At 49.2% G+C, this 16,378-nt stretch overlaps 2 protein-coding genes across 3 annotated transcripts in view; one reads left to right on the forward strand and one right to left on the reverse strand.

Moving 5' to 3' along the window:
* Nucleotides 1-63: 63 nt before the first annotated feature.
* CXCR5 (C-X-C motif chemokine receptor 5) lies at nucleotides 64-11,222 on the forward strand. Its single transcript, XM_063417721.1, has 2 exons — nucleotides 64-1,837; nucleotides 6,928-11,222. The coding sequence occupies exons 1-2, from the start codon at nucleotides 1,799-1,801 to the stop codon at nucleotides 8,002-8,004; spliced, it is 1,116 nt and encodes a 371-aa protein (XP_063273791.1). The 5' UTR covers nucleotides 64-1,798; the 3' UTR covers nucleotides 8,005-11,222.
* A 148-nt stretch (nucleotides 11,223-11,370) lies between these two features.
* The window catches only part of BCL9L (BCL9 like), a 47,031-nt gene continuing 42,023 nt past the window's right edge, over nucleotides 11,371-16,378 (reverse strand). For both annotated transcript variants that reach the window (XM_063417718.1, XM_063417717.1), the window contains exon 8: nucleotides 11,371-15,927. In XM_063417718.1, coding sequence (XP_063273788.1) covers nucleotides 14,768-15,927 — 1,160 coding nt within the window. In that variant the 3' untranslated portion in view covers nucleotides 11,371-14,767. The remainder of the gene's footprint in view (nucleotides 15,928-16,378) is intronic.

Below are 16,378 nucleotides of genomic sequence, written 5' to 3' on the forward strand. Positions count from 1 at the left end.
ACGTACGTACGTACGTACGTACGTTCGGCGTGCGCCACGCGCCACGTCCCACACAGCGCTCGGTGCCCACGTGACCGCGCTCGTAGGGCTGGCCACTCGTCCGCTCCCTCAGACGTGGCCCTTCCCTTTTAACTCAGTTTCGCAAGAAAACGCCTGGAAATGGATCGGGACTTCGCTATCTTTAAACAGAGCCGACACAAGCGTAAGAATAAGGGACTGAACCACAGTCTGTAGGAGTGGTAACCACCGATCGTGAAAGGCTGGGAATTGGCATTTCTTTTTAGACAGCTGTTACTTAGACATGGATTTCGACAAACCGAGACACAATGGGAATGTAATCTTAGTAGTTACTGCCTTGCAGACAAATTTTTCTTCAAATGTTTTTCCAAAATTCATGCAAAAGGACAAGGACATTCCTGGTTTTATCTAGTTCCTCACATGTACAGCTGTCTCTAGGTGGCCATTTTTCCACCCTCAGCAGCAAAAGCCACAGGCTCCACCCTCCAGTTCTAGTTGGTTGAGAACATCCTTCCTGATCTCTCAGTCTCCCGGGCCCAGGAGTTCCCCACTCCTCGCCTAACCCCTCAGCCCTTGCAGCACAGGGCTTCAAGACAGGGCTTGTTCAGTCTGTATTCCCCCTGTGAGTGAGGCACAGTGCGAGCTCCGTACGGCCTCCCTGCAGTTTTGCTGCTCTCCATCCTCTCAGGAGAAAGAGTGCCCAGAGGCTGATGGGCACATGCAGGTGTACACAAAGGTCCTCACATAACGGGGGGACAGGAACATCCTGGAGGCAGCAGGTGCTCAACAAGCCAGGATCTAAGAAGCAGGAGTAGTGGTTGTAATCCAGCAGTGCTTATGAGAATAATACCACCTCCTTCTTCACCAGTCCAAAATCCCACCAGAGTCTTTGCTGGTAGAGAGGCCTTGATGCAGCTGTACTTAGACAAGAGGAGGACAACAACTGTGCTTGTCAAACCACCTCAGCTCCTCATACAGGAGAAGCTTTCTGCCAAAATCCCAGCTGCACTGCCATCCTACTCTGCTGACCCAGACCAAGTCTCACTGTCAGTCTGCTGCTGTGACATCACTGAATAAAATGCCCGTTTTCCTGAGCAGAAAAAATCCTGATTTCCCATCTTGATTCTTCTTTCTTACCCTTGTGAAGTCAAGCTGCCCAGCCACTGCTAGCCCTGCTCTAGACTTACAGGGCAGCTGCCAAAGCTTTGCTTTCCTGTGCAAGCAACCTCACACTCCCCTTAGCCCAGACGAGGGGTGGAGCAGCAGCAGAAGGAGCAGAAGACAACCACAAGTCACTGGGGTTAAAGCAGGCAGGAGGACCCCAAGGCACAGAGCCATGATCATACCCATGCTTCAAAGTCCTGCACAGCTCAAGAGAAGTGCCTGGATCCAGGAGGTTTCTGGTAAAGCTGGTCCTTGGCATAGAACTTTTCAAAGCCGTTCGGACCACTTGGAACAAGGACAGCTGTGAGTAAAAGCCCGGAAAGTTTCCAGGGAAGACCTAAGGATGTTCTGGATCTTCTGTGGTATAGACCAAAGGATTATGGACTCTTCAAACTGTACTTTAAAAAATAACTTGAAGCACTAGTAAAAAGATGATAAAGCTAGATGCTAATCTTTACATCAATCAGGACTCTCTATGCCTGGAGCTCATTTGCCTTGCAAATACTCTATTGTTACATTCTGTGTCCCTCCCTACTCACTTAAATGATTAACTCCACCCCAGAAAAAAACTTTTGTAGAAATTTCTGGAGGAGAGACGGATCTTGCCCCTCAAACCATGGGGCCTGTCAGCTACTCATCAGAGACCTATGACTTGGTGAGTTTGGCCGGGCTTTGCTTTGATAATAGGGATGGCAGGTAGAGCTGGGGTGGGCTGAAAGGCCAGGTTTCTGGCCATCCATCTTCCAACCCTCCTGTTGGCAGAGGCAGAGCTTGAGCCATTTCTTATGCCAGCGTAATCAGTCCTTGCATCCCTTAAGTCCAGACTTGACCACAAGCAAAAGGCTGTTGATTGCAGAGAGCCAGTGTAGTGTGGCTACAGCCACTGTGATCCAGGGATGCTGGGTATTCCATTGGGGAAAGCTGCCTAGCTACTGGGACCTGTATTGGCAAGCACTAAGCCCGAGTACTGTCCTTGCATGAGGACACAGACCAAAGCCTGTGCAAAGGGCCAGGTGACTCACCGGGAGAGCAGGGATCCAGCAGCCCCACCCTGTGCTGCCAGCTTCTCCCAACCTCTGCTCCCTGCTGCCCTGCTGTCTGCACAGCCATTAGCACAATGTGGCCATAAAACACTTATTCTGAGTGAGGCACTTTTTGCACCAGCCTTCAGTGGTATAAATGACTGTGTACACAGTGTGCAAAGCCCTGTACACCTCATGTGGTCTCCTTACACAACTGGAATGCCCAAGCAAACCCCGTCTTGTCTCTCCGTGTGTGTAAACCCTTGGTATGACCACCCTGCTTGCTTGCTCCACATACAGGCTTCCATATGTACAGGCTCCACATACACTCTGCTGAAAGGGGAATATGCAGTATATTTACAAGAGGGGAGTTTTAAGAGTGGAAGATAAATTGCAAGTACTACTTCTAACAGGGACTGAGGACACTAGGTATTCTACCTCATAGTTCTCTTCCCAGCCTTTACAATTGAAAAAGAGCTGCTGCACCTTTTAGAATATGTTGTGCCATTCAACAGCAAGGACACAGCAGCATTATCATTACCCTGGTTTTCAAAATATTGCATCTCAGAATTTATTTTTTTACTACAGTGGCTCCCTGCAGCAGACCTCAGGATTAGTTATTCTAAAAAGTGAAATGTTGCATGCAATTGTTACCCAATTTCCTGTTCCTCCTTTTTGCTTACAAACCAGGGAAGAACAAGGAGATAGGGGAGCAAGCCCTACCCTCCTTATTTCTTTTCTGATTCACCCAGTATAAAAATCCTTTGCAAATGGTGGTCATTCCTTTAAAACTTTTTTGGACATGACACTTCTTTCCCTGACCTCTGTTGAAATTCAGTGGCAGCGCTAAAATTTGCTGAGAGGTTAAAACTAAACTCAAACCTTTTTCACCTCTTTTTCTTTGCATATAAAACTTCCCATAATCCTTAGCTTAGTAATTTTATCTCTGCTGTGAATTCTTTTACATCATAAAGGAGACTGCATGGGAGGAGGAGGAGGAGGCTTGAGGGGGGAACCCAGCTGATTTTAGGACTAAATGCCCACAGTCAGGTGCCACACCAGGAAGAGTTTAGACCTTTTCTCAGACTTCTGGAGTTGGGAGTTTGACATATGTTGTTTCCCACCTCTGTCTCCTGGCAGCTTCCCAGATTTGGCTCCCCCCCTGGAACAGGGAGGCCGCAGATATCACATGAGCATCAATATGTTTGCTTTGGTGGTGCCATATGTTGCTTTACTTATACTCAGTGCTTGTAGCAGCAACCTACCCACAGAGATTTGAAAAAAAAGGCTTCCAAAGTGTCTTGTCCAAGTGGCAACACAAACCCTGCCTTGTACAGAGAGGATTGTTTGATCAATTGAGCAGTTATGGAAGGAAAAATGATGAAAATATTTGCACCAAAAGGGCATTTATCTCAGGATCACACAGTGAATACAGTGAGGGCCTCACCTAAAGTTTGGTACCATATGAGACCATTTGACTCTGTAACCTTGCAGAAGAGTACCATGCCCAAAATGATAACCCCGTTTCTCCACAGCAAAAATGCTTTGCCTGCTAACCTTCCTCAGCTGCAGACTAGACAAGCAAAAACACAGTTGCAGAAGAACCACTGAGATCTTCATCAGGTTCCCTAAGGTTCCTCAGGCCAGTTTTCATTGCAATGGGACCAACATGACTCAAGTAGAAAGGCACCTACAGTGCAGTAACATGGTATTTCCATAGGCCTTGTTCTTATTCCTGGATTTCCCTGGTTCAGCCCTGAAGAAGTCATGAGCAGAAGCTCTGTCAGTACATTGTACTGATGTGGGCAATTACAGTTCTAAGGTTTTGATACTGAAATGTGCTGCTCCCAGCCCTGGCATTTACTATAAGGGAATGATTTACGTGGAAAATCCGTAACAGTGCACAAGCTGCTTCACTTCTGCAGCCAAATATTTTGATCGCTGACAGTTGTGGGGAACTGAGAAAAACAGCTGACACACGGAGACCAGAATAACTCTGTGAGGCAGGTTATGGGGGCTAAGAGATCCCTGAACAAAAATCACACAGGAATGGCTTTCCCAGGCATGCACTTGACTGCTGTATTACAGAGACACCACTTTTTCTCCCACCCCCAAATCTGCTGCAACTGTCATGCAGGAGACTTGTACAAAGGTCCCTCTGCAGGCACACTGTTGATTTATCCCATCCCAGATCAGGGAGCCACCCACTTCCAGTCCTAGAATTGCAGCAGAGTCCCCAGAAGTCTCAGCTTGACATACTCAGTGCATCTCCTGCAGCTCTGGTCCCTGCCCTTCCTGTCTCAGCCCAGACTCTGATTTTTCATCCTCTTCTGTTTGTCTCCAACTCATCTCTGTCCGCTCCTACCCACATGTGCTGCTCTGCTCAGAAATGCAGGTGAGGACGATTCAAACACAGCTCCACACACGCTTCCGCTACCCACAGCGAGTAGTTTACAGTAAGAGCCCTCCCCACCTGCTCCCCATCAGCAATCAGATGGTGTCTGATAGTGGCATTCAGCCTCTGCACTTCTGGCTCCAAATACAAGGCAATGCTGGAAACTGGTCAGCAGCCAAAGCCACTGAACACTGCCCAAGCTGCCCGTCCACTGCCATCTATGGTGCTGGCATGGCTCCAAGGAAGGACTGACACTCCAGACAGCAAATCCAGCCATTTTCCATCATTTCATTTTTCCCTTCACAGCTGGAATCGTCCAACCTCTTCCCAGTGAAATTTCCCATTTCAGCATATAATCTGTTCAGGGTTTTCAGCGCAATCACCTGCACATCTTGAGCAGCCTGGTTTGGTCATTACACCAAACTGCAAAGGTTTTTTGGTTGTTTTGGTTTTTTCTCAGAGAGGTTCAAGGATCTTGCTTTGGCCAACACATCACAGATTTCTCTGTGTGTTGGTAACCTCTCATGAAAGATATGGGTGCAGAGTAGGCAGGAAATACTTTCAAGCTGGGGAGGAAAATACCTGGGAGGGATTTCTTAAGGCTTTTGTCTTTAGCAGCAATCTCTGATCTCCAAAATCATACCCTAAACCAGAAAAAGTTCTTTGGTAATACAAAATGCTTGTCACCAAAGGCTTGCAGCCCCGCAGTTACATCGGCAAGAGCTGGACAGGGTTATTCCACACTTTTCCCAAGGACTCATTCATCCTCCTACCATCCACTGCTTGGGGACTGCCTGCACCAGCTGTCTGCTCTATGAGTTTGGTAGTGCTTCGTAGGCTTATGCCCCATCAGCATGCTCAGGTTCCTCTTGGAACCATGCAGATGGTTTCACCAGCAGAGCAGTTTTGATAAGCCCTGCTGCTGTCAAGTGACCTCTTTACCCCCACAGTCATGTGCAGAGGCACTGAGTACATTACCCAGGGAAAGCTGCCTGAGAGAGAAGAAACATAAATCACCCTTCCCTAGCTAGGCACAACACAAGACTCCAGGCCAGTCACAGTAATTTTGCTTAGTAGCCCATTGGGTGAGCAAACCCCCCCAAAATCAGCTCTAAAACTGTGTCAAGCGGGACTGGTATTTTTAGACAGGAACTTTGGCTGATGTGGGAAGGAGAAGCAGGTGCAAATGGCTGCAGCTGGCAGTGAAAGGTATGAAAGCATTAGCAGAGACTTCCGCTGTGGTCAACACTGAAGTCTCAGCACTGGTCTCCAGAGAGGGTGTGGGTGGGGCACCTCAGGATGACTGCTGCTGAGCTCTTCCCAGTTGTCACTAACATTCAGTTTGCTACAAGCCTCCTCCACTGCTCTCTTTTTGTGCAAGGCCAGCTGAAGCATGACCACCATCCAGGGAGCTCATCCTGAGCAGAATTCCAGCTTCCCAGCACTCAAGATTTGCCCACAGCTTTAGCCCAAACATAGGCTGGTCAAGAAGACACAGCAAGCCAAGGGCAAATCACATCTGTGGCAGCTCTATTGCACTTCCCTTACTGTGTATCAGCTTGGGATCTGAGTGGTGTTTTCCCTTCCCTTTCCTGCTCTGACTGCAATTAATTCAGAACTGAAAGGCTTATCAGCAGAACAGATCTCCTCTACTATCTATTCCTATAGCTATGGCACCATAGCGCCTCAGAGGCTTTCCTCCCATTGTGTTGAACGCCTGCCCCACACCTTCCTCCAAGTGTGGGAAAAGTGATCAAAAAGGACAGCTGCTGCTGACCCCACCTCACCTTGCTCTGTCATAGACAGCTCTCAGGCCTCTGAGGAAGAGAAGGGGACAGGTTCACTGCTCAGAATTTGAGGTACAAATGTGCTGTGTGGTGAATCCTACCACCTTTACACCAGGCAGCAGGCAGGACAGAAGTGATCCCTATCACAAGTGGGTGGGAAAAACTGGGGAAAAGCTGGTAGAGAAGGCTTCCATTCTATGTGAGAAAGTAAAATTCACCAGCAGGTAACTTGGCAAGAACCAGAAGATGAAACTGACCATCTGATTGGACACTAAAACATCCCCAAATACTCCAGTTAAAGATTACAGACTGAGCAGCCCTTGCTCTCACAAATGGAGAAAACCCTCTCCACCTGCTGCTGCACCTCCTGGCAGTGGAGGCGCCTCCAACATCATCACACTGCGGACAGCATCTCCTCCTGATGCAGGTGGGCTGCAGGACATGGGGGTACTCTGCTCTAGGCCTGCCAGGTGTAGCCGAGGGACTGGGTTCTTGTGTTCAGAAACTCCTCTCCGTTAACAAGACTCTATCTGTTCCCCAGAGCCAGGTGGAGTTGAGTGGTTACTACGAAGCTGAGAACACCACCCCTTCTTTGGAGGGCTACTTCTGCTTTAACCCAGCCTCATCTGTGGTTGGCAACCAGGGAGACCCCTTCAGAAAGGTCTTCATGCCCCTCATCTATCTGTTGATGTTTGTGTTGGGGACTTTGGGCAATGTCCTGGTCCTGGTCATTTTAGAGAGGTTCAAGCGGTCTCGCACCACCACAGAAAACTTCCTTTTCCACCTTACCCTGGCCAACCTGGCACTGTTGCTCACCTTCCCATTCAGTGTGGTGGAGAGCTTGGCTGGGTGGCTATTTGGGAAGTTCCTCTGCAAGATACTCAGTGCTGTCCACAAGATCAATTTCTACTGCAGTAGCATTCTGCTGGGGTGCATCGCGGTGGACCGTTACCTGGCCATAGTCTATGCAATCCACACCTACCGCAAACGCAGAGCTCGCTCCATCCACCTCACCTGCATGGCTGTCTGGCTCTGCTCATTGCTTCTGACTTTACCCGATCTCATCTTCATGGAAGTCTGGACAGATGATAGCAACCGCAGCATTTGCTATTTTCCAGAGGTTGGGATTGATGGAAACAATGCGTGGCTGGCAACTCGCTTTCTCTACCACACCGTGGGCTTCTTTGTGCCTCTGCTGGTGATGTGTTACTGCTACATGGCCATCATCCGGGCACTGTGTCAGTCCCAGCGACTGCAGAGGCAAAAAGCTGTCCGGGTGGCCATCCTGGTCACAGGCATCTTCCTCCTCTGCTGGAGCCCATACCACATTGTCATCTTCCTGAACACACTTACCAAGCTAGAAACCTTCACCAAGAACTGCCTCCTGGAAGACCAGCTGGATACTGCCATCATGGTGACAGAGGCCATTGGCTTCACACACTGCTGCCTCAACCCCATCCTCTATGCCTTTATTGGGGTCAAGTTCCGTAATGACTTCTTCCGGATCCTGCAGGAGCTTGGCTGCATAAGCCAGGAGACCCTGCAGGAGATCCTGGAGGTGACAAGGAAGGGTAGTGGGATAGAGTCTGACAACATCACCTCCATCTCCACTTTCTAGCAGTGAAAGGCTACCTGCAGGGCAGAACTGGCCTGGGGCTTTCCTTTCCAGTGCCACACTTGCTGTGGTCTCAGTTACAAGTTTCACAAACATCCCGACAACTTTCTTCACTCTTCAGGAAACAGGTCCAATAGCCACCAAACACCCAAACCTTGCTTGGCTCTTCCTGGTTCTCATACTTGGTAGAGATCCACCTGGCAGCTGTTGGTGAATGCTGGATGTCTGATGGTCACTCTTGTGGGGCTGGATGAACTTGAGTGGGTTGAACCTGACATTCTCACCTCTCTCTCAAAAAACTGACTGCAGGCATCGTGTGCACAAAGCCAGGCACAGGACTGGGGTGCCAGGGTTAAGGAAAAAAGTGCAGCCAAGTAAATGAGTCATGTCAGTAAGCAGGTCTCCATTTCACCAGCTCAGGTTGGTACAGACATGGACAAATGAAGCCGTGGGACTCAGTGGCCATAGCAACTGGAGGGATGCAGGTAGGACTGATGGGGGCTGCAAAGCTCAATCCAATAACATGGGCTTACAGTGCTGGACACTCCTTGATTGCAACATTGTCCTCCTGCTGTGTGACATTCCTCCAGCCAGCCTGAACACATTCATCTTCCCAACACAGCTCATGCCAGGAGATTCTCCCAGAGACTGAAAGATTTGACTGTCACAGACTCCTTTCCTGACACCATTTGCATCCTTCCCCACTCATTTGATCTGTTTTACTGCTGTTATGATCTCCTGTGAGTGGCTGCTGAACTGAATGCCTGACTATGGAAAAGTTTTCCTTTAAGGAAGAACACCATCTGATGAGGTGGCTTCTGTCTTGTGACTGCACACAGGATAGAAACCACCCAACTTTGCAAGACTGGTGGTATAACTTTTTTTTTTTTTTTTTTTTGGCAGCTAGTTGTATGGCTATTTATGGGTACTGAGAGCAAGGAGACTCACAGCCCCAGAGTAAGGGAAAGAGCTCGTTTGCATAATTTCTCTTGGTTTTTCGCAAGGCTAGAGGAAATGTAGCATTTTGCTTTGTACTATGTTTTCTGATATTTCCTCCACCTGCACCTACAGGGCTTTCAGAGATTAAGTGCATCCAGGTGTACAGGGAACAAAACTGAGTGGTGATCTTGCCCGAACTGCAAGTATGCAGAAACTGATCAGATCAGGGCAGCTTGATGATAATTTGGTTCAAAGTAAGAGCAGCAGCTTTCCCCATCATTAATTGTTGCACTGCAAACTGGTGTGTGGGAAAACCCCAGCAGACTCAAGACAGCCTGCTGCTACCTAGGAGGTCTTGTCACAGTTTAAACGGCAGTGGGCCCACAACACTGCTCCATGACATTTCTGTTCCTAAAGAGTGCTGTGGCCTGAACTGTAGGAGAGCCATACATACCAATGTCACATGAGCACGACCCTCCTCACAAGCACACTTTAAAATCTGCTCTACCCTTCACCTCACATTTTAAGCAATGTTGAAACAATGTTAGTTCTCCTGCAGCAGCAGGAATTTTGTGTTAACCTCACTTCTGAAGTTCATCCCACTAGCAGAGAGCTCGGTCCCAGGTGAACTTCACGGTACTCAAAGGCCGTGCTAAAAAGACCAGTCATTATGGAAGGGGCCACATTACCTAAGCCCGACTCAGGCAGAGATCTCAATAGCTTGATCTCACATTGTGACTTGAGGAGAAAACTCACCTAGTATAAGGCACTCCACCATTCCCTGCAGCACCACATCTTCAAAGACGAAAACTTTCAAGTAATGGCAACTGTGGTTGTTCAGGCACAGACATGCAGCAAAGAAGACCAAATCTCTTAAGCCTGCACTTGTGTTCTTCATGGTTGTTCCAGTGAGAAAACCCATTGCAGATGCATTGTAAACACCTCCCCACAGCAGGTTGTGGTGACAACTGTATTTCTACATGAAAATGTTATTGAAAAAAACAATAGTCAAAGTGCAAAATTCTTACACTTGGTCACAAAGTAAAAAGAAAATCTGCACTCAAATGAGAATGAACAGACTACACATCTATTGTTACTATAGCTTTTAGCACTGGTATGTACAAACCTTTAGGAAGTTTTGAGGTAAGCCATAATAAACAGGTGAATAAAACACCATCTTCTCATGTATAGTGCTTGTAAGCAGTTGTCTGTAACTGTGTCGCTTAACTCAAGGAAGATGCACCAGAGAGCAAGCACTAAATGGGCAAATGGCACCTTTCTTCTGACAAGTTCTGTTTAAAGGGCTCTGAGGAGCACTTTGTTCAGATTCCACTTCACCAGTGCCACAGAAGGCTCTGCTGTGTTCAGAGTCAGTCCAGACCTACATTATCTCTCTGCTCTCTTCCACTAACTGCAGCACCTCCTGCCTCAGTTTTACAGCAGCTGCTAAGCTGACTGGAAAGCTGCCCTTACACCTACATTTGGCTCAGACAGCCTGGGAATGGCTTGGCTCAGAGCTGGAAAACCTTCCCCAAAAAGTTGCTAGTGTTCCTCCTGCAGCTGCCTGCAGCCAGCCTGCTGAATGGTGATAAGAAGAAAGCAAGAGGAACTTTCCTTCACTGCAGAGGAAGCTCTGCTTTCCACTCAGCAAAACCCTTGCTTGTCCCCTCAAGGTTTGCATGGCTGTCACAACACCTTGCCCCAGAGTGGGCTTCCCAGCTAAGTACTCATCCTGCAGAAGCCACCCCTGCAGCCCTCGGGCAGACCTTCAGCCTCCCCTATGGAGCTCTGCTCAGCCCCTATCCCACAGCTACCAAGTGAGGCAGATGCACTCTGCCCACCCAGGCCACCACAAAGGGGGACTGTGCCAAGGGGAGCTCCAAGGTGGCTCCTGCAGAAAGCAGGGAGATGGTGTGTGGGAAGGCAATGTCACCACTATCCACAGCACACCCTCTGCACCCCCAGTCCTGGACTGTGCTCTGCAAACAAGGCTCCAGCAGAAAAACTAGAGTAAGCCCTGGTATCTGATGAAGGCAACCCCAAAGATGCGAACACGAAGACCCTCACAACAGCACACTGCTCTGTATTTCCTGCAGGGCAACCAAGTCTCCCAGGAGACAGAGCTGGGGTTCCAACAGAGCATCCTGCTACACACACACAGTGATCACAGGGCCATGGCAGGCAGTGGAGCATGCACGGGTGAGTGCAAATAAGGGAACGCATGAATGAACATGTGCCTGGGAGTGCTGCAGAGAAGGGGCTCCCCCAATGCCCACACAATCCTTCCAGCACCTCTCACACTCTCCGTCTCTGCTACAGTCCTGTGGAAAATCATATGGAAAAAGACAGGCACAGGGTCAAGTCTTGAAATTTGTCTTTTTAATAAAAAGGCACCTATAAAACAGGTCAATACATTACAGGCAGCACAGATACCCAAAAACAAGCCTAAAAATTGTTTCAAATAAAAACCAATAAGATGTCTTCACATATTGTATTTATATATTTATATTTATATATATATTTATATAATGGTACAAAATGACTGGGGAAGTTTCTTCATGGGATGACAGAGAACAGGTCAGTCAGCTTTACCTCAGTGTGAAAGCTAATTCCAGGTGCGTGATTATCCGACATACTGAAAGATGCAGTTTTCCAGCATTTGCATTTTTGAGGCTGGAAAAACATGGCAAAGTCACGGCTAAAAGATGGACAAACCATCCACTGTGATTATGTGGAGTCAGTACACAGAACTCAAGGTGAGGAGCCAAGCAATAAACTACAAGACACAAGACTAGACACAGGTCACGGCAGCGGGCAACCAGCTGACGGCAAACCTTGCCCAGGTCTAACAAGGACTGGCTGTCACTGAGCCTCCAAAGGAATTCCTGCCACATTGCTGTTCACAGACATGGTTGGGAGCAGCGCCCAGGGCACAGGGGTGTTAAGCAGCATTTCTTCTCCGCATTGTTCAGCCATCACAGTGGTAGGGGTAGAGCTAACTCCAGGGCAGTGGGATTTTGTAGGAGAGCACTAACTGCTGCTCCAGAGTTGTCAGCTCTGACCTAGCATCAGGATTTCCCTTTTGTATCCAGGGCTGCTGAGTCAAAAAGCTTAGCTTCTTATTTGTCACCAAAGGACAGGTCTTCCTCCTGTTGCCAGGCAGAAATAGCATCACACTGCCATGCCCCTGTGAGCGCTTATAACCAGTCTCCTGAGCATTGCACAGCATGTACCACAAGCCTGCAGGCTCCTGCTGATACAGGGACAATGCGCTGCTAACAGAGTGAGGACTGCAAAGCCCCAGGCAACTTCTGTGTCAGGCTGGGCAAAAGGGACAACAGGGAAAGTACAGATAAATGGAGATCCCAACCAGGCTAAAACAACAGCTATCTATAGGCAAACAAAAAAACTTCCATATAGAAAATGTTATGGCTTCAAATTAGCCAAGAGTTGCTGGTAGGTGATGAGCAAAGTTTCAGACTGTAATTGGTATTTGGATGTTTGTGACAAACTACCAGCAGCCAACACCCTGAAGTGCAGCCAAGAGAAGCTACAGACTTTCAGGCAAGTCAAGCTTAGAAAGAGCTACATCTGTTTGAGCAACATCCTCCTGCATGAAACACACACTGATAGGATTGAGAATCCAACCAGCTAACATGTCAGGTCCAAAGCCTGGGCTGAAGATTATTCTTCAGATCCAACTGCCATGGCAGGAAGGAGAACTTCTCCTGATTGTTCCTGTTTTACCACTTAAAAAATGTTACTTGCTCACATTGTACAGAACAAACCTCCACGAAGCAGGAGACTAGAGCAAGTTCCTTCCTTAGATTTAAACCCATCCTTCTCACCCAGCACTGTTCAGTACAAAATGCTCCACAGTTTCAATGTATTCCTAATGGGATTTTATGATTCCATCTTCTCACAGATTGGATCAAGACAGCTGCTGGGCTGACATTTCAGTACCCACTAGCCTTTCCAAACAGCTTGCAACCTGATAAAAAAGTGTTGCTGTTCACTCACTACTTGGCAATCTCCCTTTCCAAAGCCCTCTCCTCCCTGCAACAGCAAATTGGGGAAGGTGAGGTCTGTTATAAGAGAGGTAGTATGTTAAGCCTGGCTCTGCAGAGATAATCCTCCAAGCAGTGTTCCTTCAGAAACTGTGTGCTTCAGGTTCACCACTGGATGCTGGAATTGCAAGTCCCCAGAGAGGTCCAGAGATACTGTGATGTGTGCAGAAACGTGCGTGCATCACACCACATTCCCCTCTGTGAAAAAACATGGGAATGACCATCAGGGCTGCATGCAGGAAGACCTTACGGAGTACAGGATGGGGAGGGTGGAGTGCATCCAGAAAAGCCAGAATTGTCCAAATGGTATTGTCTTATGCTTCTGCCAGCCTAAGAATGAGAGACTGCAACTCAACTTTGGCCTCTTCTGTCTGAAGCAGAGGATGGCCACACTGCTGACACTAAACGCTGAGGAAGAGTATTACACTCAGGGACAGGTCCTCTTCAAGAGCTGGACCTCTCCGATGTCACAGGGCAGGGCTGCTGCCAGTAGCTCGGGTTATGATGGAGTAAAGACTGCCTGCAAAACTCTATAGATGAAGGACTGACAAGCACAAGAAAAACCTAGGAAAGCATTCAGTGGCAGGAGAGCGTGACACAGTGGTGAAGGGTAATGGATGGGTAATAGACTGGTGTAGGAAGGCTGCAGAATATCAGGGTTCCCAGCTAGCCTCTCCTGGAAGCATTGGAATGCATCACCTCACTCACCTCAAAGCCCATCTGTCCTTACACACCACAACACCTTGCCTACAGGGGACACAGCGTGAAGGGAAGAGAAGGGAGTAGAGATGACAGAACTGGTCAACATGTTACCATCTGTGAAGCCCAGATTCTTGATGCTTCTCCAGCTCGACAGCCAGCATCCTGCCCATCCAGACACAGCAGCTTCTCCAGAGAGCAGCAACAGCTTCATCCTGTAAAGCTGTGGCCTCTGCCCTACCAAATGAGCACCACTCCAGCAGCATTTCACTGCAGCTACAGCTTGCCCCCACCACCCCCTCCAATGGCCCTTGGTCAGTGCTTATGTTTGTGTACTCGGCATAGTATCCATGTATCCACGGGACCTGCATGACACTGCACCACCCCCTCTCCCACACATGCAATACCATTCAGATGCATGAACACCACAGGTCTGACAGAGTCATTCTGCAATGGGATCTCTCAACACCCTGTGCACCCTGGAGATCCTCCTGCCTCCCCCAAGGAGAGATCTCAATCCTTGTACAGTTTAGCATGGTTTTTTTCTTTCTTTTTTAAAACATGTTTTGAGGCTTCTATTAAAACACAGAAATACAGAACAATTAAAAACCAGCACAAATTTTGCCTTTCCCAGCGACCTATTTACAGCTAGTTCCAAAAACCCTCTTGCACATTTTGGTTGTTTAAAAAGGAAGGACAATTAAAAAAAAAAAGGGGAAAAAAGGGCAAGAAAAACACTTGATGGAAGAAAACCGTAAGTGAAAATTTTACAAACTGCCACTAGGTCTGGATGTCCCTGGTCACCACGCAGGGTTCAAAGTAACAGCCCCACTCCCAGCCTCTGCACCCTCCCCTTCCCCAAAAAAGAAAGGAAAAAGAAACCCAATTCACATCAAGTTTACTGCACATCTGGTTGGCTGTGTAGAGGCGAATGCAATATGAAAAACACCTCACATGATGTCCTCCACCGGCACTGGCCGCCAACCTGCCCCCACAGAAAGGATTAAAAATGTTTGTAGGGGCAGCCCCATCCCCTCCCCAGCCCTGAGCACCAGTCAGGGTTAAAAAGGCAAGTTCGCCATGTTCCCAGGCCCGGGGATGTAACTCATCTGGCTGTCCAGGGAGACACTCCTCTGCCTCATCTGGTGAGTGACCATGAGGTTCTGCTGAGGCGGGGGCCCCATGAGGGAGCCCTGAGGTGACATCATGTGTCCTGTCTGGGCATACATCTCCCCCGACACAGACATGCTTCTCTGCTTGGCCTGCATCAGCATGAAATTCTGCTGGGCCATCAGGCTCTGCTGCGGAGACATCATGCCCTGGTGCATGCTGTTGCCCATCATGCCTTGCTGGGGCGGTATGCCTGTCCTGCCCAGCATGGGCACTTGTCCAGGATGGCACATGGGCATGCTGAGTCCCCTCTGCACACCCTGCTGCCCAGGGAGGCTGGGAGCATTCATACCTGGACGCACGGGGGGCTGCTCAGCCATCATGTTCTGCAGGTTCATGAGGTGGAGGTTGGAAGGCTGAGATTTGGGTGCCTGGCTGTCGCTCTTGGGGAAATACTGCAAGGTGCTGCTTGGCTTCTCTGATGGGATGATCCTGGACAGATCAAACTCCGGGATCCCCGTGGGCGTGGGGCGGATGACCTCGCTGAGCTCGGGGTCGTTCAGCACCGACGCCACCCCAGGAAGCACGGGCGGGTAGGGGTCACCAATCCGAGGAGGGATGTTCTTGCCCATCATGTGCTGCTGAGGGGGCATCTGGCCAGGCTGCTGGGAGGGAAGGTCCTCAGGTGGCAAGGGCATCCCTGGTGGGTAATGCTGCTGCATCCCAGGGCCACCTCCTGCACTGGGGGCCATGGGCATGCCTCCAGCAGGAGATGGCATGGCATTGTGGGGCTGCTGCATGCGAGGGAACACGAGCTGGTTAGAAGGAATCATCTGTGAACTGTTGGGCACAGGACCACACTGCTGGCTCAACGAGTCCTGGGGACCCGGGGGCAGCATCATGGAGTTCTGGGGGGGCACGCCCGCCCCTGGCCCACTCGGATGCATAGGAATGTTGGAGCCCAGAGGGTTTGGGGAGGACATCATAGAGGTGGGGGGTGGTTCATGGGAAAGGGGCTGCTGACCAGGCAGGTTCATTCCCATGGGGCTCTGAGAGGATCCAGGCCCCACAGAGTTCAAGTGCAGTTGATTTGGCTGATTCCCCGTCACACCTAAGGACAGGAAAAAGAGAAAAGAGTTAACCCTCCCCACAAGACCTTTCAGGGTTGCAAAATCCACATCCTGAAAGCCTGCCAAGCAGTCCTGCCCAGAATGCCCTGAGCATGGAGCATGACACGTAGTAAGCAGCTTCAAGATGGGCTTACAAAGCACCAACATCAGGAAAAAGTGTCTCCAACTCCAGCTCCCCAAGCCCATAAACACCAGAGGGCTCTTCCAGCTTCATCCAGTCCCATGCTAGATTTGTAATTTCTTACATTCTCCTGATTTTAAAGTCCTGGCTGGCTCGGTATGTGCCCTACACCATGGGTCTCATCATCAGGGCTCTCAGCTGCCTAAAAGGCAGCAAGGAGTGACCCTTCACCACTTCCTGCCACTGCATTTGCCACCCAGCAAGCTCCAGTGACCACATAACCTTGGGTGCTGAGGAGGAAAAAAGCAGAG

Source organism: Prinia subflava, chromosome 22 (genome assembly GCF_021018805.1).
Source record: "Prinia subflava isolate CZ2003 ecotype Zambia chromosome 22, Cam_Psub_1.2, whole genome shotgun sequence".
NCBI lineage: Eukaryota > Metazoa > Chordata > Aves > Passeriformes > Cisticolidae > Prinia > Prinia subflava.